Source organism: Seriola dumerili, unplaced genomic scaffold (assembly GCF_002260705.1).
Source record: "Seriola dumerili isolate Sdu_G_001 unplaced genomic scaffold, Sdu_1.0 BDQW01000442.1, whole genome shotgun sequence".
Taxonomy (NCBI): domain Eukaryota; kingdom Metazoa; phylum Chordata; class Actinopteri; order Carangiformes; family Carangidae; genus Seriola; species Seriola dumerili.
In genome coordinates this window covers 564,518-587,814 of record NW_019174697.1, presented here as the reverse complement: position 1 = coordinate 587,814, position 23,297 = coordinate 564,518, and the positions used below count along the sequence as shown (strand labels likewise).

The 23,297-nt window shown below is 42.2% G+C and overlaps 2 protein-coding genes across 3 annotated transcripts; both read left to right on the top strand.

Annotated features, from left to right (window-relative positions):
• The first annotated feature begins 2,571 nt into the window (after positions 1 to 2,571).
• On the top strand, positions 2,572 to 10,359 carry slc5a1 (solute carrier family 5 member 1). The gene is made up of 15 exons (XM_022762151.1): positions 2,572 to 2,759; positions 3,319 to 3,390; positions 3,711 to 3,815; positions 4,143 to 4,202; positions 4,291 to 4,395; positions 4,530 to 4,635; positions 5,126 to 5,206; positions 5,326 to 5,534; positions 6,785 to 6,920; positions 7,075 to 7,182; positions 7,290 to 7,440; positions 7,534 to 7,702; positions 8,665 to 8,880; positions 9,008 to 9,107; positions 9,296 to 10,359. Exons 1-15 carry the CDS (start codon positions 2,622 to 2,624, stop codon positions 9,508 to 9,510), a joined length of 1,971 nt encoding a protein of 656 aa, XP_022617872.1. The 5' UTR covers positions 2,572 to 2,621; the 3' UTR covers positions 9,511 to 10,359.
• A 4,759-nt stretch (positions 10,360 to 15,118) lies between these two features.
• Positions 15,119 to 23,273, top strand: rnf208 (ring finger protein 208). Of its 2 annotated transcripts, none has more exons than XM_022762188.1 (2): positions 15,119 to 15,889; positions 21,360 to 23,273. In XM_022762188.1, the coding sequence occupies exon 2, from the start codon at positions 22,450 to 22,452 to the stop codon at positions 23,224 to 23,226; it is 777 nt and encodes a 258-aa protein (XP_022617909.1). In that variant the 5' UTR covers positions 15,119 to 15,889; positions 21,360 to 22,449; the 3' UTR covers positions 23,227 to 23,273. The 2 variants fall into 2 exon arrangements, with proteins under 2 accessions (XP_022617909.1, XP_022617908.1); XM_022762187.1 differs by having other exon boundaries at positions 15,119 to 15,905.
• The last annotated feature ends 24 nt before the right edge of the window (positions 23,274 to 23,297 follow it).

Here is a 23,297-nt window from a genome sequence, read left to right as displayed (position 1 = left end):
CATTTCGGTAGAACACTGTGGTGGCAGAAGTCAAAGTAATGGTTTAGTTTTTTCCCCTTTATTCACACTTTTTAATATGAAATAATAATAATAACACAGATGAAAATGTTTAAGCTTTGGCTGCCTTTTCACTCTCTATGATTTATGCTTTTACAGCAAGATAACTCTGCTCTGTCAAAAATTAATCAATTTATGACTGTAGGAATCTAATGTCCTAAAATTAGGCCATTACATTTAAAAAATCTAAACAATGAAAATATTTGCCTCTAAGTATAACCTATAATACCTTGTAAATCCAGTCACAAACATGAAATCATCCCATGTTTATTATACCTATGATTTTTATCTTTCTACTACATCATTAATCATATTGCCAGTAGCTTTCCTCTCCACTTCCTCGCCTGGTTCCTCCTCCTCCTCTGCACTTTCCCCACAGCTTCAGTGGTGACGGAGCACAGTAACCTTGGACATGGATGTCAGCATTATAATGATAGATAAAGCTCCAAGCAGCAATTCACTGGGTCAAAGCAGTCCGGAAACACTGGGGGGCATAGGTGGTGAGAAATTGTTTTTGGGTGACGGTTGCTCAAGGCCATTTAATAACAAGTTTCAATTACATTCATTTAAATCCTTTAAATAAACAAACTTAATTACTCTCTTAATTACAGTTTGTTATAATTAGGGTGTCTGAAGCACTAACTATGACGCCATTTTTGCTTTGCTTTTGTATAATCAGCCAGTATGGGTTTTTTAATTTTAAAGGCCCCCAATCTATGATCATGTATTTTGTGACAGAAAATGTCTCACGTGGCCCCGCTCAGTGGACGTTTGCCCTTTCTATCAACAACTGCTATACAACCTATAAAACCTCCATATGTACAAATAGAAACTAAAATATTGATCATCACTCTCAGTTAAAATTATGAAAATATAAATAAGGTGGCTTTTCTTTTCTATTGGATTTTTGTTTACAACAAAACCTTCACAATCTTAAATTTAGTTTTTCCTTGACAGTACTTGGGGCCACGTATAGTTACACTGTTTCACTGGTGTTTTCCTGCAAAGATTTTGTTAAAGCTCCCGCACACCCACACAATGTTTCTAAAGGCTGGTCAGACCTCTGGTCACGCTGAAGCTGGGTTCGGGAATTTAAAGCTAACAGGAGAGTGAGAGAGCTGTCAGTCTGAACACAGTCTTGAGAAGAGGTCTAATCATGCCACATATGTGAAAACACCAGCTTGGGTGGACTATGTACAGGCTTTAACACTATTGTATGGTTTGTTAAATTAACATATTAATTGATTAAATTAACAGTGAGTGACACAATATATACCCTTAAATATCTGTGCTTCATGTACGAGCTCATAGTCACCTGGCTTCTGGATAAGTTTCACTGTCCTATAGAGACACCTAGTGGCTGATGATAATACTTTCTTTATACTTGTTCAGATCATAATGTTCCCACACAGGAATCACAAATGTTTGAAGGGAATATAACGTAATGGCAGTTGTACTACTGAAGATCGACATTTAGAGTTACAGATATTTTCCGTTATTCAAAAGTCTTATTACACAAGTTCTATCCCTTTTTTGCACCTGCTTTAACATAAGCAGAGGTGCAGAATTGACCTGGTCCCAGTGTCTTTATTGTTGTTGTTTTTGTTTGTTTTTCCTTGTTGATATGTTATTTTGTTTCTTTGATGTTACTTTTGTATCGAATGTGCCCCTGTGTTTCAGTGTTTGCTGGCATGACTGTAAACTATATACTGACAATGTATTTTAAAAATATGAAGATGGTTGTCTTCTATTTTCTGTTAAAGCCTTCCCTCAAACTTCAGCCTTTTGACTAATAATTAACACGCAAACACTCAATTGTATGACAGATGTTTAGTGTTCCCTGAAGTCGGGGGTTAAGTGCTTTTTGTACTTACAGTAAATGTGAAAATATTTCCTTGTTGGTAGGACTTAGAATTTAAGTTGGGGGGGGGGGGGACCAAGTCTTATTTGTCTCAGAAGGCAGTGAATCAGTTTTGTTTTTAAAGTAGGATTTAAAAAAAAAAAAAGGTTTTCTTTTTTCTATTCTGTTTTTCTACAGGACACTGCTTTAGTCGTGTTGTTTCTGTGTTATATCTGTCATCATATATGTTTGAACTGAACCGAACTGAAATGATCTGCAGTGCTGATGGAGTTTATCTGAAGGTTCTTTGTTTTAAAGGAACACATGAGGTATTTCCCTGTAGGTTGATGATTAACAATGTTATTTGCTTAAAGTTACACATTTTTACACATTTCATTGTCAGATCCACAGTCTTGTAGCAGTGCATCTAAATACACTTACAACCAAACACAATTTCTATTTATTAGATAAACGCACTCTCTCACTTGCTGTCTCTCTTACACACACACACACACACACACACACACACACACACAAACACATACACAGCAAAACCACACACCCCAACAACCTCCCATCTTAATCCCCCACACACACAGCACATCACAAGGACACACAACACAAAACCACACAACACACACATATTCAGAGGCAGTATAAAAGCAGGTGTTTCAGAGGAGCAACTCCAGCAGCACTTCTGCACTCTGGTCACCCTCACAGGAAAATGTCTAACGATTACTTTGGATTCTCCCTCATAAGGAGCAATGCAAGAACCAACAATGCCACCGTGGCCCTTAACAATCCAGCAGATATCTCCGTCATTGTGATTTACTTTGTGGTTGTCCTGGCTGTCGGAGTATGGGTGAGTTGTCCAGTATTTTTGGCAGCCATTCTTTAAGCTCTTCTTGCCTGTGAATAGTTAACTTGTCACCAGCTTCAAAGCTGTGAGAGTTGAACCGTTATTTTATTTCATTCCATGAAATCAAAAGACGTTTTGTCTGTATTTGAGCCACAATGGAAAATCTAATACTTATTATTATATGTTGGAGAAGTCAAAATAATCATTATAAAATGCATCTCACTTTTAGCCACGAAGTCCTTTTTTTTAACACCTTTACAGGACTGGGAGTGGACTGATATTGTGCAATGACAACACCTGACTGTTTTATAGCAGATCAGAAGATTTTTACACTTCAGAATGCACGTGTTTTGTTAAATTGCATCCATTTATTAATGCTAGTAATGCTACTTTTTGAGATGTATACGTGCAATGATTCTGTTGCAGCAGCTGTGTATCAAATAAAATGTGGTCATTAACAAATATGCAGTGAGTGAGTTTTGAAGTAGTGTGCGACTATCTGTAGCTGTTTTTCACAAATGCATTTCTCCATTGTCTGAAATGTTCACTTCTCCTGTTGCAGGCTATGGTTCGCACCAACCGAGCCACTGTCGGTGGCTTCTTCCTGGCAGGGAGGAGTATGGTGTGGTGGCCGGTGGGTAGAGTCACTTCCATGATTGTTAAGATTAAGATTATAATAATTCCAATCTACAGTAGATGTAGTGTTATTATGACAGTACTTCAATACTACAGTAAAATCAGGTTTTGTTAGAGTAATTAGGTGTGCAAATCATCAAGTATTTTTATTACACTGATAGTGCAGTCATCTGGAATCCTCAATCCACCCTGTAATTCTTTTTTTTTATCCATTTGTTGCCTTTCTTGTTATCAAATGCACTCCAAACAAACTTGTGACAATTTTGGAAATGATGCACCCTCATCACTGACAGATTCTACTATCTATGCACTCCACAGATCGGAGCATCACTCTTTGCCAGCAACATTGGCAGTGGCCACTTTGTAGGAATCGCAGGGACTGCTGCAGCTTCAGGAATAGCGATTGGTGGATTTGAATGGAACGTGAGTAAAGTGCATCTGATGTGCCAATTAAAACATTATCACTTCTTACACAAATGTGTTTCTAACCTGTGACACAGATATTATCAGTTGTTACTGTCAGGTGATCTGATAAGTCTGTACATTATCATGTGAATTTCACCCTGCGGAGGACAGAGCAACAGAGCTTTATCTTTATAGGAGACACTTTAAGTGAAAGGTGGCATTGATTATTTATTGTTTGTGTCCTTGTGTGTGTGTGTGTGTGTGTGTGTGTGTGTGTGTGTGTGTGTGTGTGTGTGTGTGTGTGTGTGTGTGGGTGTTTGTGTGCTGTGTGTCTGTGTGTTTCAGGCTCTTATTGTGGTCGTCATTCTGGGATGGCTCTTTGTGCCCATCTACATTAAAGCTGGGGTAAACAGAACACACATGCCATAACATGCCATTTTCATAACAACAGCAATATTAGTTTAAAACTCTCATGATTTGTGGTTGTGTTTAGGTGGTCACCATGCCTGAGTACCTGAAGAAGAGGTTTGGAGGACAGCGTATTCGAATCTATCTCTCTGTGCTGTCCCTATTCCTGTATGTTTTCACTAAGATCTCAGTAAGTCGCTGTGACATCACATCTTAACCCTCAGCCTCAGCATCTCTCACATGCCAGATTTTTATTTCGTCATTGTGCTCATACTGGACGTTATTGAGTGAAGTGGTGTGTTTTTTCCTCTTTGCTCCACTCAGGCAGACATGTTCTCTGGCGCCATTTTTATCAACCAGGCTCTTGGGTTAAATATCTACCTCGCTGTTGTCATGCTACTACTGATTACCGCGTTGTACACCGTCACAGGTTTGTCCACCAAGGATGCACTCTGTTCCTTTTCCACTGAATTCATAGATCGACATTTTACTCATAAACTAAAGCCAGAAGATGGCCAGTCTTATCTACTTTATGAATGGGATCATGACAGGGGGTAAAGGTGAGGCCAAATGTATGTGGATACACATACTCTCTCCCCCTGGCCAGTTTATCGGTGGAGTGTTATTATGGTTAATCACCCATGGACTGCGATAAGCAGGAACTGGCCTTCTGTTGCTGTTCTGTAATAAAGCATCCACACCTGAACTTTATAGCTTTACAGGAAAAAAGCACTCACAACAACTTACATAACACCACTTTACACTGACTAACTAATTTGGCGAGATGAATTGGATCATGTACAAACATTACTTGATTTTATTTTCTCCATTAAATTCAGTTACGTACATTAGTGGCAATAAAAAGTGTTGATTTTGAATTAAGCTTTTCTAGCTTGACAACATCACATACTGTGTCTCAGGTGGACTGGCTGCAGTGATCTACACGGACACCTTACAGACCATCATCATGATTGTTGGATCATTCATCCTTATGGGCTTTGGTAATGTGTCTCTTTTTTAAAAATTACTTTTTATGACAGGAAAAATCCTGTTTGTCATAGAAAACTGCTGAAGAGTAAAAATCACTGCAAGTTAGTCTAACCTGTACACACTTCTTCAGCTTTCCATGAGGTGGGAGGCTACGGACGTTTCCAGGAGCTCTACATGGAGGCCATCCCTTCCATCACAGCTAACATCAGTGCAAGCTGCTACGAGCCTCGGGCAGACTCCTTCCATATTTTTAGGAATGCAATTACAGGAGACCTGCCATGGCCTGGCCTGGTGTTTGGACTCACCATTCAGGCCTTGTGGTACTGGTGCACTGATCAGGTCAGTCAAGCAAATGGACAACAACACTGTGGGGCCATTGAGATAGTGAGCATGCAATACTTGTGCTGAGTCAGTGGCATTTATTACAAAACACGAGTATGAGCAGGAGTTTTAATGCATTCATGGGGACCTGTCACTGACATAATGTATTCCCTGGCGCGGCCCCTACCTTGACCTTAACCATCACAACTGAATGTCCAACCACAACCCTACCTCTAACTTGAACCTAATTCTAATCCTAAAATCAAGTCTTAAAAAGGCTATTTGTAAGTTTTCTCTGCCGCCAAATGTGGTTTCTTGCCGGGAGCAGGTGGTGGTGAGACTTGACAAAAGCTTCTGCCATTATTGCGTTTAGAAAACAAAAGGTTATAATATGCCCTCTGAGCAGCGCTACGTTTTCAGACAGGCCGGGGCTAGCTGGTTAGCGTGCTAACTTCAGTAGGAGAAAGGATGTGATAGAGACAAGAGTTAACATTGGCATTGCTTTCTACCACTGGAGATAGTTTTTGATGAGTAAAGGAATAAAGTTTGATGCTGAACTTGCAATGTTTCTTCTAGACTGGTAAGTAAAGAGCTGTTAATGCTAAGGTTGCTATATGTAGCAATATAGGAAAATATACAAATAGCTCCCTCAACCCTCCAACAACCATTTCAACTTTTTGGGGTCCAGCATTTTGACCCCCACAAAGCCGTCTGACCCCACAAGTATAGTGGGCTCCCAGTCTGCAGACCCCATGAATATAGTAAAACAAGCCCACACACACACACACACACACACACACACACACACACACACACACACACACACACACACACACACACACACACACACACACACAGACTCATTCAACTGATTCTTGTGCATTTGTACACACATTTATGTGTTATGACAGCACTCAAGCAATCTGTGCTGGCCTGCTGTTAGTTAGACCTTAATGCACTCCCATAGACTGAGATAAGATAAAGAGACAGACTGATGCTGGACCTCAATGAAGAACTAATCTTGACATCCAGTACACACATGAACACATTATGATCAGCGTCCCTTTATCCCTGCTCAGTTAACACAAGAGAATACTTATCATCAAGCATGTCTGATTGGCTTCTCAGGATTGAGTGGTGTATTTAATCTGCAAATATTTTGAGTGGAACCTGAAATGGAGAGAGTACTGTGAAGCCCACTTCAACCATTTTCCCATCCATTTACCACTGATTGTATCATGGTTCTACTGATCTTTTCCCATCTGTAGGTGATTGTCCAGCGCTGCCTCTCAGCAAAGAATTTATCTCATGTGAAAGCAGGCTGTATCCTATGTGGCTACCTAAAACTGCTGCCTATGTTCCTTATGGTTTTCCCTGGGATGATCAGCAGGATCCTCTACGCTGGTGAGCGAGTTGTGGGTTGTTGTTTTTTTTGTTTTTTTGAAGCTCATCATTAAGCTCGCAGGCTGAAAGCACGACTGCAGCTCATGCATATCTTACTGCAGAGATAATTGGAATATTTCTGAATATCCTGCTGATCTTATTCATGTTATTCTAGATGAAGTAGCCTGTGTGGAACCAGCTGAATGTGAAAAATACTGTGGGGCTAGTGTGGGCTGCACCAACATTGCTTATCCAAAACTGGTGGTGGATCTCATGCCCAATGGTAGGTGGCTAAATACCTTTGTCTGATGTGAATAGAATGCAAACTACAGCCTTTTTCTTAGAGTTATCTTCTTCCTTGTTTTTAATCTGTAATACGATCTATTTCAGGTCTGCGAGGTCTTATGCTGTCTGTGATGTTGGCCTCTTTGATGAGCTCACTTACCTCCATCTTCAACAGTGCCAGCACTCTCTTCACAATGGACATCTACACTAAGATTCGCCGCACTGCCACTGAGAGGGAACTCATGATTGCCGGCAGGTAAAACACATTTCGGTTGCGTTCAATCTGGTTTTTAATTATTGTCAAGATTTCTAAGTGCTACTATTTCCATGTGTGTTTGACTGTGTACAGAGTGTTTATCATGGCCCTGATTGCTGTGAGCATAGCATGGATCCCTGTGGTGCAGTCAGCCCAGAGTGGCCAGCTCTTTGACTACATCCAGTCCATCACCAGCTACCTCACACCACCTGTTGCAGCAGTCTTCCTGCTCGCCATCTTCTGCAAGCGTGTCAATGAGTCTGTGAGTTTCCACTTCAACCATCTATTTAACAGTCTACGACCAAGCTAGTGGCTCTATGAGGTTGTAATTAAGTACATTGGTGCTTTGAGCTACTGTCATCATGCTAACATGTTCACAATAGAGTGCTGCAAGAATGAGGCCTAACATGTGGAACTTAGTTAGCATTTTAGCACTGCCGGTTCCCTCGTCCTAAGGTTTTTTCAATGGGTCTTTGGTCAGATGCCGGAAATAAGGTCTTTGTTAACACAAGCTGAAGACATTTTGACATTTTATTCTATGACATAAAGCATGTCAGAAGATACTCGAGTCATGATTTCTTTAAGCTTTTACATGGCCGGTTGACTAAATGAGACTACATTTCGACAGCCTTGTTGTATTTATACACTTCGACAGCCTTGTTGTATTTATACATTTGCAAACTATTACTTTTTAAGAGGACAGGCTTTTGTAGAAGAGGTAAGAGCTAACTCAAACTACGAGTTGAAAGTTTAGGAGTGGTGACATTGAAGTCACGCGACCGTGGTGTAGTTTGTTTATAGCCCAACATAGGCTTTTTACTCATGGCGATTGTATTTAGGCTTCAAAAATCATAAAAATTGTGTACATTTGTGAAAATTATCTTGCTGAACAAAATGTGTAGGTATCATAAACTTTGGTTTGTCACAGAGATTTTTTTTTCAATAATCAAAAAGCCAATGTAAAAATTCCACTGGCTTTTTGTTGAGGGAACCAGGGTGATGCTACCTTCTGAGTTGGCCTACACAAACACGATTCCTTCGGCACTCTATGATAATATTTTTACATGGTGATGTTAAGCAGGTATAATGTTTACTATGTTTCTTATGTTAGCATTCTACGTGTCAGTATTAATTGTCTCATCTAAGTCTTAGCAAGAAAGCACCACATTTTCTACACTGGATACAACCACTGTAATCACACTAATTGTTTCTTTCCTTCCTCAGGGTGCATTTTATGGCCTCATTATTGGCCTGTTTATTGGCCTGTCCAGGATGATAGCTGAGTTTGCTTATGGGACAGGAAGCTGTGTTAATCCCAGTAACTGTCCCACCATCATATGTGGAGTCCACTACCTCTACTTCTCCATCATCCTGTTTGTTCTCTCCTGTATCATCATCCTGGGAATTTCTCTCATGACCAAACCCGTCGATGACAAGCATGTACGTGACTACTGTGAGATAAGGCTGGATAAATCATTCATTTCCCCAAACCATTCACTGGAAGAAACTGCCATGACTGACGTCATAAATATTTTGTTTCAACCCATGCAATGTGTTGTTTGTCTAGTTGTATCGACTTTGCTGGAGCCTGAGGAACCGCACGGAGGAGAGGGTGGACCTTGAACAGGATGACTGGGTTGATAACCACGACCATATGGAAATAGAAGGTAATCAGCTGACAGTATACAGTATACAGTATATACATAGATGGGTGCACTCCAGTATGTACACACACACACACACACACACACACACACACACACACACACACACGCACACACACGCACACACACACACACACACACATACACACACAAGCAGATTTTCCTCATCGGTCTTGTCTCTTCCTTTACAGAGCCAGAGCAGGAGCCAGGCTTGTGCAAGAAGGCAGTGATGTGCTTCTGTGGCCTGGAGCAGAAAAAAGCCCCCAAGCTGACTCCAGACGAGGAGGCGGAGCTGCAGAAAAAGCTCACAGACACCACGGAGGTGCCTCTGTGGAGGAATGTTGTCAACGTCAACGCGATCATCCTCCTGTGTGTGGCTGTTTTCTGCCATGGCTTTTTCGGTTAAAGAAACTCGACTGACTCCGGTTGCTCTCGAACACAAGATGACAGGATTTTACATGAATGTAATTTATAACCAAACAAACCAGGCAGGAGACACAACCCACTAAAATAAGATAATGCACTTGCAGACCTTTCTATACTCTTGTATGGAGTGTATGGCTACTGAACTCCCCCAGAACATAAAATATATTTTTGCTAAGTATGTGACTGTCTAAAACACTGAAACTATTATATGATTCTTTTTTTTTTTTAAATGATTTTTAACTTTTCCTGGTATTTTGTGCTGCTGAATTAATCAGTAAACCATACTATAAATATTAGCATGTATTGCATTTAAAACATATTAATATTGTGCATAAATATTCACACATCAGTATGCTACACACTGACCTGACCCCTGCACAACTGTAGCTCCTCCAGTCTTAACTGTGAGTTCTCTTTCTTGTCTTTACTGTTGTGTAAGCATAATGAGAGAGGGCGAGGGTGGCTATGGAAAACAGCTCATGAATGAAGCTGAAGGATGACTCACGCTGCCTTCACGTTCACCATGCTGCACGTAGCCATGGAAAGCTTGCTGCCTTAAATCATGAAAAAAGAGAGATGATAAAAGACATGCCAGTAAATTACCTGCAAGATTTTAATTAATGTATTTGCTACCTCATTCTACCTAAGCCTTGTGTGTGTGCTCAAAGTCAATGAGTGCTGTCACTTCTTAAATCTATGCACTTTGCTGTATGTTGTTTTAGGTGTTAATGAATAAAAACATCTCAGGGAAAAAGGGCTGTGAATTACTCAGAGTCCCTGTCTGACTCTCTTTACTTCCCTCTGGTGGTTCACTGTCATTCCTGCTGAAAATGTAAGACACTGGTTTGCTGTTTATTTTACTACACATCACATTTCTGGTTAAATCTGCTCTTACTGAGGTAAATTCTCTCAGACATCCACATGGATGAAGGCACGCCACCTTCGTCTAAACCTCTGTGAATGAACTCTTGGTCACCCCGGCCAACCAATCTCTCCATCACAATACCAAAATCGTCTCTTCATCTCTCACCCCAACCAAGGTCACGAGAACCCTGTTTGATAACCAGCTATCCCTCCTGACCATGTTGCATTTGTCTCCCGGTTGTGCCGCTTTGTACCATACAACATAAGGAAAATCAGGCCTTATCTGACTCAGTATGTCACCCAGCTCTTGGTATAGGCCATAGTCATCTCTCAGCTCGACTTCTACAGTGCCCTTCTGGCAGGCCTCCCTTCACATGCAGTGAACCCCTGTAAGATGGTCCAGATGCATGAGCACGTCTGGTCTTTGATCAGCCAAAGAGGCCACATGTCACTCTGCTGCTCACTGACCTAAACTGGCTACCCATGGCTACCAGTATCAAATTCAAGTCACTAATGCTTGCCTACAGAGTGACTTCTGGCTCTGTACCCATCTTCTTAAACTCAGTCATACAGCCTCATGCTCCTTTGCGGCAACTGCATTCCTCCAGTGAATGTTGTCCGGCATTGCCATCCCTGCACACAAGGCAATTGTAGTCCAGATTGTTCTTGTTTGTGGTGGAACAAGCTACTGAATGCCATCAGAGATGGGGCGTCCCTCTCAAGACCCTCTTGAAGACTCATCTCTTCTGAGAGCACCTCACTGCTAATATCCTAACATGCCTAACTAGCATTTACTGTGCACTTTGGGAGCACTTCTTTACCTGATCTCCTTGTACTGCACCTTATTGAACAGATTTAGTATTAGTACTTACTTCATGGTCTCCTTCTGAACTGAAGCTTAGTGTTGTCCCTCACTTGTAAGTTACTTTGGATAAAAGCTTCTGCCCAATGAGTAAAGATAAATGTAAATGTAATTTAAACTATCTTTAATGTGCCTACAGTAAATAAATGCTGACAACCTACACACGTCACTTTTTAATTTACCACAGGACTTGTAAGTCATTCCCGTTACCATAAATGTATTATCTTTTATCACTAACTCTGTGGTTAATGTGTGAGTGAATAGCACAAATGTAGCCTTGAATATGAGCTGTTAAAATCATTTATTATTTCTGCCTTGGACTTACATGTTTTGTTCCTTGCAAATGGCCCTTGGCCATACTCTATGTCCCTGCCTAATTCTCCATCAGCTGCATATCACTTTATATCTGTTCGTCCAGCAGTGATTTTGTTGAGCCATGCCGTGACTAAGTGAAACGTACCGTAGTCAGAAGACATTATTTTGGTTTTAATGTAGCATCTCATCTGTCAGCCACATTTACCCTCTGTGATGAAAATTTGTGATAGACTAGTGGATGATAATTTCTTTTAATAATAATAAAGTAATTTCATACTTTGTTTTGAATATGCCATGTCTTTTGTACTGTATGTTCTTTGTAAGCTTTGTTAAAGAATGATGATGATGATGATGATAATGATGATGATGATGATGATGATGATGATGATGATGATGATGATGAACAATCTATCTATCTCAACTATTTAACAGGATAAGTGCACAAAAGTTGCTGGACTACTGTGTTAGATTCCATGAACCTGTACAGACGTACAATATTGTGTGAGCTGTGTGATGTAATGAGTGTGAAACAGTCCATCGTCTGTCTGAAAAGAAACAACTTTCACAATCAAGATTTAGGTACAAGCTCCACCTGAATCTTGAAAAACATGTAAAAGCACCGCACAGTCTATGAAAAACACAAGGACACAAAACAGACGTAAGATGGCCTCCTACTGGCACAAGAGCCTCATTACAAAGGTCAAAGTGCAACATTACACCATGCAACAAGACAATTTAAACTGTTTAATCCCTTTTACTGTGAAAGCTACTTGGGCTGCATTTGGTTAGTTTGGCTTTAACAGACTGAGCTTCCAATGAGCATATAAAGTAGTTAAATTAGCTCTGCCTTTACCAGCTGTAATATTAAAGTGATGTTTACATTAATGCATAAATAATTGTAATCTCACAATATAATGTAATAAATTATCCTGAAATGGCTCATTATGATGAGTACTTTTACTTTTGGTACTTTAAGGATATTTGATGCTAATGCTTGTGTACCTAAATAGCATTTAAATTGCAGAGAATTTCAACAATGCAGCTGAAGTGGAAATCAGGTCTTGTTGAAAGAAGCATGCTTCAGGACATGTTGGGCATGTGACAGGTCTCATTGTCCCGGCAACTACAATTATATAGGTCTTCAGGTACTTCTAGCTACCTTTGAACTGCATTTCACCTCTTCAGACAAAAGGAGGAAAACAACTCAAACGATTCAAGGACTGTCCTACACAGACATTTTTGTAATGTTTCGGTTCACTGGCATTTGAAAAAAAACATTTATAATAACAACGTTCTAGGTCTTGGTCTATTTTTAAACAAGCACACAATTTGGTCCTGCTGCAAGTGCTTCTCTCATCTCTTACAGTAGTTGCACACTAGTATTTTTAATAGGTTACTCATGTCAGTGGGTTTATTATGATATGATCTATACTGATTGATTTCACATTGAGAAAATCGAAGACCTGTGTTTCTTTAACGAGACACTGTGAATTAGTAAAACAAGCATTTCAGATGGAGGATTACACTGACCACTAGCAGCTATCTTAACACTTGCTCTAGCTCTCCGGAACTCCTGTCCTGACTGCGAAGCCAGGGGGTTCACTCATCCTCTAACTGAACAAAGCCAGGTGAGTCACTCCGTGTCATTGGTCAACTCTGACCTGGAGGCCCGTTTCTCCTACAAGCACTTTCACAACAACACGAAACTGAGAAAACTCATCATCGTCAAACTCTCGGTAAAATTGTAACGTTGAATGTAACCCATGATGTTAAAGTCATGCCTAGTCACTGGGATTAGTAAATGTAATGCAGCTGCGCAATATTTAATTGTAATCCCGGTAACACTTCAGTTCCCCTGTTTAGCATGTACATTATATGACTTGTTTAAAATGAATGGTTTTAAAACACACTTTAATGTAGTTGAACGCAGCAATGAACATTATGTTCATTAATGTTCAGTACAAGTCAGGAAATATAACTTCTCCTATGAAGACATTTAACATTATTACACCTGTGCTGTAACATTCATTATTTATCTATACAGGAGGCCTTATAGCTTATAGTGCAAATACAATAAATAATAAACACTTATTACTGCATTATAGTGTATTCCATTTATTAATACTGCTCATCAATGCTATAGAGTGGGACTTAAAGTAAAGTTTCACTGTTATCTCTGTTGTTACTCAGAAAACCTGTTACTAAGTAATTATTACTTCCCAGCACTAGTCATAAATATTTAATGTTATAGATATATATCTGTTTCCATGGACTTTCAACATGAGATGCACATCCATTTTCCTAAAAACAGGCTTCTGGGTAAAAGAAATGATAAGTAACAGAAAACTGCACAGCAAAAAGCCACAGTTTGAGGAACGTAGATTGCATCAGTGATGCACTGAGTACATTCTCTGGCTCTTTCACAAACTTCTGACTTCTGAGAATTCTGAAGATCTAGAGAACAGTAAGTTTATGAAACTGAAATTACAGTACCAACTAATGTCTTCAAACTGGAGCAATGTAACTGATTTTCTGTTATAAGCTGTGACTTATTGCTGCATTGCCTCTCATCACATTATGCATTTGATGTCCATATTATGTAAGCTCAAACATCTTACACCGACTGAAAAATCACATAATTTTTTTTTTCCATTTTGATGTGGGGATTATTTATTGGTCGGCATGAAGGCTCGAGCAGATACAAAACTTATTAAAATCCTAGTTATGCAACATCACTGTATGGTGATGTATCTGTGGAGGGAGCTTAGGGTGCTGCCTTCATGTCACTGAGTGAATTTACAGACGCTGAGCAGTGTCAGATTTAGCAGTCAAGTCAAGGAGGAATGAATGCAAATAACACCTCTCTGCTATATTGTTGACATTTTTGCTTTGAGGCTGTGCCCGTAGGAATCCATTTCTGCACTTGACAAACATGAATGAGATGTTTGTGGCCAGTGCTGACTATGATGGATCTGTTTTTACTAAGTTTCCGGTCAGCATCCTGATAGAAAATTAATTTGTGAGTGAATTGATGTTTATTTTCCCTTCTCAGATGTGCTGCACTGTGTAGATTAGAGCTATTTGCTCCAGCTTCCTGTATTTCCTGTGTGTCTGGCTGGTGTACTTACCTGTGTGTGTGTTTGTATTAATATTGCATGTAGTGTATAAGTGTGATTCATGGCTCTCTGTACAAAGCTTTCATATCTCTGAGGAATGTGTGCATGTTTGTGTACAAATGTGTGAGTGTATGTGCGTGTTCATGTGTGTGTGTGCATGTGTGAGTATGTGTGTTTTAGATGGGGGGGGTTGTGGAGGGTGGGCAGCATTGTTAACGTTCCTCATTGGCTGAAATATTTTCTCTGGCAACTAGAAAACGTGATCCTGCCTGCAGAGGCACTGCAGTGTGTGCTGCAGCGAGAGAGAGTGGACGAGAGAGAGAGAGGGAGTGTGTGTGTGTAAGTGTGTGTGTGTGTGTGTGTGTTAGAGAGAGAGAGAGAGAGAGAGAGAGAGAGAGAGGGAGAGAAGGAGAGAGGGAGGAGGCGGTGGCCAGGCAAAACAAGCCTCATGCATAAGGAGGGTGCCAGAAGCACAGAGACAGAGAGGGAGAGTGTGTGTGCGTGGGCGTGTGCATGTATGTGTGAAAACACTGCGCATGTGTGACTGTGAGGCGCACTGACTGAAGCAGACAGAGGAGAAGAAAGAGGAGTAATGAACGGCAGCTGAGTCGAGAGGAGAGGTAACAGCAGAGGAGAGGGAACGAAGAAGAAGGGAGCTTTACCTGAAGACCAGAGGAAAGAGACGGGCAGAAAGGAAGAGAAGGGGACGTGCACACAGAGGAGCACAGCACAGATACTCAGGTCACTACCCATAATAAGCTGAATAATTTGAGAGGCTTAGGAAGAGAGAGAGACACAGAGGGATGGAGAAAGAAATACCAGAGGGAGACGCTCAGCCACAGCTCGTCAGAGAAGGAGCAAGGGTGGGAGAGTGAAGGACAAAGGTACCAGAGGGGAGAGCAGGAGAGGAACGAGGGATGCGGAGCTCAACGAAAGCAGCCCGACACATGACGCATCCACCTTGCAACAGCTTCCTCCATCTTACATCTCCTCCATCTTTTTCCTCCCCTCACTGCTGCTTGTCGTTCATGCTGCCAGAGTCATATGGACAGGAGAGAGCATCCTCCCTCTGGTGAGACATCGCTTGAACAAAGAGACTGAGCGGCTTGGTTTATCTTCGCAGAGCGGCATCAACAACATCAACATCGGCAAAAACTGGAAGAGGAGACAGGAGGACTGGAGAAAGGACTGGAATAAGACAAGTGCGTAAGCAGACAGGTGAGGATGAGAGAGGGCTTTGCATCTGTTTCATGGTGAAGATTTTCCTGTGTGTTTATCTTCATACTCTGCACCTGTATGAGCTGTATGTTCCAGATGTGCGAGATTGGGCTCCTCTGTGTGGGCTCTCTTCTTTTTATCTCTCTTTGTGCAAGAACACAATAGACAGCGGTGGTTTTTGCCTTTTGCTTTGTTACGTTGAGCTGGGATTTACATGGTTGTTGCATCATGGCCGTCCATTTTGCAAACACACAGACACAGATGCATGAATGGAAACATATATGCCCACAAACACCTGCACACCTGCTTATCTGCTCAGTCCACAGTGATGTTTGAGTTTGGGTGTAGATGGTATTTGTGGGTATCATGTCTCCGGCAGATATGACATTTGACAGACCTCTGCACAGACAGACAGACAGTGGGTGCAGGGGGGGTGGGGGTGGGGGGGTGGGGGTTATAGGGACAGGGCAAGAACGGCCTGTTCTGTAGTTGTCAGCAGCACTAAGGCATCTCTATATTGGCCATACATTGGCGCTGCAGTGAGAGTGCTGGGCACACCATGCTGCGATTGCATAACTGCTGCTCCTGAGCTGCACCCCTCCCACATGCGAGGCAGCAAGCTAAAGCCTCTCCATCTCACACAGCCCAAACATTTTGGCCACCTCACCTCTATCTCACTGATGAGTCCCTTCTCGGGCTCACACGACATCAACAACGCAGTCCACCTTAACCCCGAGCTGAGACAGGCTCCTTTAAAGAAAAATCAATCTCCTTAATCACTCAAGCCACTGTTGTTATTGAAGAGCTGGGCATTTGCTGAAGCTTTCCCTCATAAATCTTCTATGAGGTCTGTGTCAGGCCGAGTGATGCTGGTTATTGCTTTTATTTTTCTGCCTGTGTGCAAGCTCTGCCATGTTGCTGTGGGAGCTACATTGACAAAAGAGAACAAAGAGCACTTGGCTGTAATGAATTGCGAGGCAAAATGGCCGATGTCTGCCATGAATGACAGAAGGAAGAATTATTAAAAAACATTCCCACATACTCAGCAAGCGCCTTCTGCCCATGCAAAATTTACAAACATCAGACTGCAATTACACAGTAGCTCGTGTTGCAAGTGGTGACAAACAGCATGATGGATTGACTGTAAATGTATAGTCATCCCGTAGAGCCAAACGTCATGTGTGGATCTTAATTCTAGGAAAAAAAATATCAAGATGTATTTCATCAGCCTGACACCAACCCACTGCACGTCAAATGTGCATGAGGTTCGTTCCGTTGTTCAGACAATGATGGTGTGCAAAACCCCATTGAGAAAAGCACGACATTTAAAAATAAAAACGTATATATTATGTCTATAACATACAAATATAAAGCACTAGAAACATAAAAACAAGCAAGATACCTAGATGTATCTGCCATCTGCATGCATACAACACCACACCATTTTCAATTTGTTAAAATGCCACGGAAGCACATCCTCCTGCTTTTTGAATTATTCACAATATTTCACTGAAGCCCTGCAAGCACCATGATTCCCAGAGAGGAGCCGCAGCCAGCAAACATACACTAAATCTGGGGATTTGTCCCCAGATCACGCTAAGGTCATAATATGTTATGCAATCAAAACACAACATAATATCCCGCATAGGTCCGAGTAGACATGTGACGATGCTTTTTACCAGCCGAGGCATGAATGTGGATACACATCTCAACATAGCTGGCATACCTGACATACTGCTGGTATGTGGTGTAAGGGCAAAGAGACCCCAGACCGTCAGTTCTGTCCTGGCCAACAGACTACTCATAAAGATGCATAAAGATAGATAGACAGATAGATGGATAGATAGATAGATTTTCATTGAGAGAAAAGAGAGAGAGAGACAGGTAGGAAGACAGACCGATGTGCAGGGTCTGTATGACTCATTCAGAACACGGTGCCCTTCTCCTGCTCTCCCTGTGTGTGTGTGTGTGTGTGTGTGTGTGTGTCTCTCAGAGCACGCGGCGCTTCTCTCGCTCTCTCTGTGTGTGTGTGTGTGTGTGTGTGTGTGTGTGTGTGTGTGTGTGTGTGTGTGTGAAGCGATGAAGGAACATAGTGGGAGTGTGAGAGGATAGGAATGTTCCAGGCATGTCCTCTTCAGGTCAGGTGTGTGTTTATGTCAGTTCAATCAGTCAGAAGTAAATCTAGCCTGACCATCAGTGTGCACATTTAAAAAAAATACTCCTTTTAGTGGCTCCAATCTTCTTGTTATCTGTTTGTTTGTGTGTCCACTGGAATGTAAAGGGTGGTGCCGTGAACGTGATGGGGAGATGTCTGAAGGCGAGAATGTTCTAGGATATGTGTGTGTGAGACTTTATACTGTGTGTGTGTTTAATGGTATGAGGAATGTTGCTGCTGAAACAGAGTCCTCTGACATCTCTGTGGTCAGCTCTACTCTTCCTCCTTTTGCTTGTGATGACGAGGTCAAATGCCTGCCATGATTTCATTAGTGTGATAATTCCTCTACAGGGAAAGGATACAGAGATATGTACACACACACACACACACACACACACACACACACACACACACACACACACACACACATACAATGTCAAGACTGTGGGAGAGCTGCAGCAGTTTACACTGTGTTAATATGATGGCTGGGCCAGAGATGAGCTCCTTACATAATCGGAGAGGGCTCTGTCGATTAGGAGGAGGCTGCGCCAAAGCAGGCCCATCAACAGGCAGCCTGCATCAGTTATCAGCCCTTTTCATAGCACTGTCACCAAATTAGAGGGTAATTTTAGCTGCTTCATCTCCCCCAGGCTCCAAGGCTCCTCATGCAGTCTGGTTGCTTTATCAACTCGACCCCTTCCACTATCAGACAGAAGTATTTTCACAAGCTGTTTGTGTCCACAAAATGTGTCTGGGCATTTCATATCTGGGAGAAGTGGAGCTGATTATTTCCATTTCCTTAAGGTTCAACCTTAAGGATATGAATCTGATACTGGATTTTGCTGGCTGCTGCTATATCATTATTTGAGAGTTTGAAAAAATATAATAATTATGTATAAGCTGAACATTATGTTGTTTTTTTAAAACTTGAACATAAAGACATTTTATTAGTTATTTTAGATCCTTTAAATGTGTTTGTACTCAGCAGTACTCAACACAGTTAATGTAATGGCGACACTGCTTCTAAATTACCATAATATATCTTTGGCATTTCTCTACTGCGATTTCTTGTTATTAATTTGCCCATATATACACTGATACCTGTATATGTATAACATACATAACTGTCAAATGCTCCAGTGCGCCAAAGTGTCTAAACACAAAACAAATCTTTTCTTAAAAGTGGCACCCAAAATATATCACTAGGACATCACTACACAATATAGTAATAATTAATTAGAGAGAGAGAGAGAGAGAGAGAGAGAAGAGATTTAAAAGAAGCTAACGTGATATTTTATATTTGTTGTTAACACCTTGCCCTCACTGTGTGTACAGGAGGATGAGAAAGAAACAGGCTATTTTAGGAGAAGTGTTGCGACACTGCAGTGCTGGAGACACATTTGGTGAGATTGTGAGTGATTCTGGCTTCCAGCCCTGTGTGTTTGAGTGTGCCGTTTACAAATATGTCAAAAGATTCATGGAAAAAGAATAAAGGGGAGAAACAAATGTCTGCCTGTGCACCCAGCATGGCTCACTGCGTCACGTGAAAGCGAGGGGCTAAACCACTTCCGTCTGTTCGGTACATCTCTCTCTCATTCGGTGTGAATCTTCAGCAGAGGTTGGAGGCAGGAAACCACTGAGAGGTGCATAGATAAACAAACCATAAATAGAAACCAGGACCAGCGCTGTGCTCCCTCTGCTCTTTCTCTCTCTCTCTCTCTCTCTCTCTCTCTCTCTCTTTCTCTCTCTCTCTCTCTCTCTTCCTCGCCATGTAGGTCACCTCCTCTTCTCAGTGGTTTTTTTTTTTTTTCCCTCTAATGAATCATCACTGTTGACAGCCGTGCAGAGAATGAAAAGATGTGTCATCCTCCCTTTTCTGTTGTTTGGCAGCAAAAAAAAAAAAAAAAAAAAAGTTCATCCGTGCACTTGTTCTTTTTCACAAACCCACACACAAAATGACACAAAGCCTCCGTGCCGATTATAACCTGTTCCCACTCATGTCAGAGTCTAGTTGACGCAACTCACAAGGCGACTGAGCGTTGACAGGAAGCAGGAACCATGACGAGTGCGGGACCGCAACATGTGTCACAATCACCTGCTCTGAAATGACGGTTTGGCAGGCTTTAGCTTCTCATTGTTTATCAGTTGTACTTACTCTTCCTCTGCGGTTTACAGCCCAGTCTACCTTATATCCAGGCTACTGCATACATTTTTATATATAACATCTATATATGTGTGTGCACCAGAACATAGAAATTACTGATAATTGCAACAACACTGAATAAAACAGATCTGTGTGCTAATACATGACAAATAAAATAATTTAAACTGAGAGAATACATGCATCTGCAAAATGATAAAATACTTATAAAAGAAAGATCATAAAAGATATGATGTATTGTAAATACACTCAATGGCCATTTTATTAGGTACACTTGTACAATAGAATCCAGTACAGTCGTGCCATAACGTGCTACCTTTACAAAGCTCATGATGTTCAGGTTTTGGTGACATTGTTGGAAAGAGGTAAATTCCATTCTATGTTTATTGTACTGGACTAGATTATATTGAGAGGTGTCTCTATTATTGTGTCCTTCCTATTTACATACATGAAGGGGGGCAAAATACAACACCATCATGAACTATGACCTCAGTGGTAACACATATAATTGAATTAACACCCCTAGGACAGTGTCAACAAAATCTGAACATTGTAGGCATCAGTATGGCAGAACTGCACTGAAACTGAAACAATAACTTAATTATCCAATGAAAATAGCAATTTAAAGAGCAGAGCAAGTGGCAACATGATAATTATCTCACTCTGTAAATAAATACACTTGGGCCAAGGCCAAGATGCGACAGGAAATGGTCACCAGAGTGAGTCATCCCGGCATCAGATAAACACAAAGAAACTGATCTTTATACAGATACAGTTGAACTGCTTGGGGGGGGGGGGTTCCCCAATGAAATAATTCTGATGTGAAATATTTTAAAATCATACATAGAAATATTACATTTTTAAGGGGTATGTGAGCTTCACATATCCTCGTCATAGCAGTGTTCTGTCGTGTACAGGTGTAAAGCACAATCAAAACTGTGTACACCTACATACCTTTCTAAAAATAAAAGTCACGCTCCAGTAAAACTTGAGCTGACCCAGCTCTCCACATTTGTATTTCATCAGCATTTCATATTGAATGTCATTAAAATTCACTAAAACTGAAAAACAATGTGTTTTATCAGAGGGGAAATTCATGCATTTTATATATAAATATCCCTTTTTCCTCTTTTCACAGGTGGACGGACCAAAGGAATCAAGTTATGAGTCTGACTCACTGAAAAAGGGAGACAAGCACAGAGGCATCCTTCAGACTGTTATCACTTCTGCTGCTGGGTGGACTGTCTGAAAGTCCAATAAAAAAAAAAAAAAAACCTTCACTCCCACCTTTGAGGAATTTAGGAGCCTTGGAGCCTTGGAGGAGTCATTCCAACAACAGCTTTCTTGAGCATAATAAGACACCTCCTCCCCCTCCTCCCTCCTGCTTATCAACAAGCCACTGAGAGGGTCACACAGGGTCACCTGACCAAATTGGGCCAAGACCAGAGAGAAAGAGGTTATTCTTTCTTTCTTTCTCACGCATTCAAGTCGAAGTGTAACACACCCGCAGCCAAAAACAGGAAGTGAAGCGGGCGTTAAAGCGAGACACACATGTGAAGGCTAGTTTGAGAAGGCAAGAGTTTCCCCTGGCAGGCCACAGGATATAGTTTAAGACAATACCTCTTGGACCTTTCTGAACTGCCTGTACTCAACCCCCCTCCGCCCCTGCGTCCCCGCCACACTCTGTGAATGCAGAAAACCACCAACCTGTACTGTATGTATATATGTGAGCATCTGTGTGCATATGAGATTATTTATTAATGTTCACTGAGTGAGAACATATCTTTGTGCTAAAGTACTAACTGTGCTTGTGTGTCAATATACGTTTCTGTACATAGCCATCAGAGACAGCACAGGAACATCAGCGTAAGCAATTTAAAACAACAAAAAACTACCTTAAAGTAGTCAACACTGGTCAGATACTCTAAGCTGGACTGTTAAATCATCTGCACATATCAGCTGTGACAGAATAAGAGCTGCAGACTGTGGTGCTCTGGCTGAGCTCCTCTATCTGTCTTCCCCTCATAAAGACTCAGGCTGACAGTAGTGCACACCAGGGGGGGATCTCTGAGGGAAACATGGAGGCAACCATCCGTCCTCATGTTCCCTCAACTGGCTGACTTCAGAGAAAGAGCACAGTCTTTTTCCCCTTGCACAGAACCAGGCAGGGTCGCCCAGCGCTGATTAGAGCCACAGCCCCTCTCTCTTCCACCTCCAAAAACGTGCGAATGTCCTGCCTCAGGCGTCAGCCCGTCACCATCCCCATGGACACCGTCAAGATCATTCAGTCGGAGAAGTTCCCCAGAGAGTGCCCCGTGCCCGTCACCCAGCCACGCTATGCCCCACCCCCCAGAGTGGCGTGGGACGGCGGAGGCGAAGGCGAAATAATCGTCAACCAGGCCTGCAGTGACCTGACCCTGGACATAGCCGGGTCTCCACGGCCGATGGTGACCCCCCCGGCCCCCGTGACGCGCAGGGAGCAGAGCTTCCTGGCGCAGCGCAAAACCAGTGCCAACGAAATCTGCTACCACCAGTTCCACTACAAGATGGAGGACGTCATAGTCAACCAGTACGTGCTGCGCTCCTCCTCAACCTCCTCGTCCACTTCGTCCTCCTCCTCTTCGGGACCCGTCATGCCCTGCGAGCCCCTGGACTGCCCCACCTGCGGTCACACCTACAACTTCGCCGGCAAGCGTCCGCGCATCCTCTCTTGCCTGCACTCGGTGTGTGAGGAGTGCCTGCAGATCCTCTACGAGTCCTGTCCCAAGTACAAGTTCATCTCCTGCCCCACGTGCCGGCGCGAGACAGTGCTGTTCACTGACTATGGCCTGGCTGCTCTGGCCATCAACACCAGCATCCTGAGCCGCTTGCCCTCTGACCCCAATGGGCCCGTGCAGTGGGGCGGGGACGCCGACCGCAGCTGCTACCAGACTGTGCGCCAATACTGCCAGTCAGCCTGCACCTGCCAGATCGCCAACCCCTTGTCCTCCTGTGGTATCATGTAGACGAGGGGGGTACACTGCAGGCATGACTCGACGCTGCCCCCGCCCCCGCCCCCCAACACCACCACTCTCTT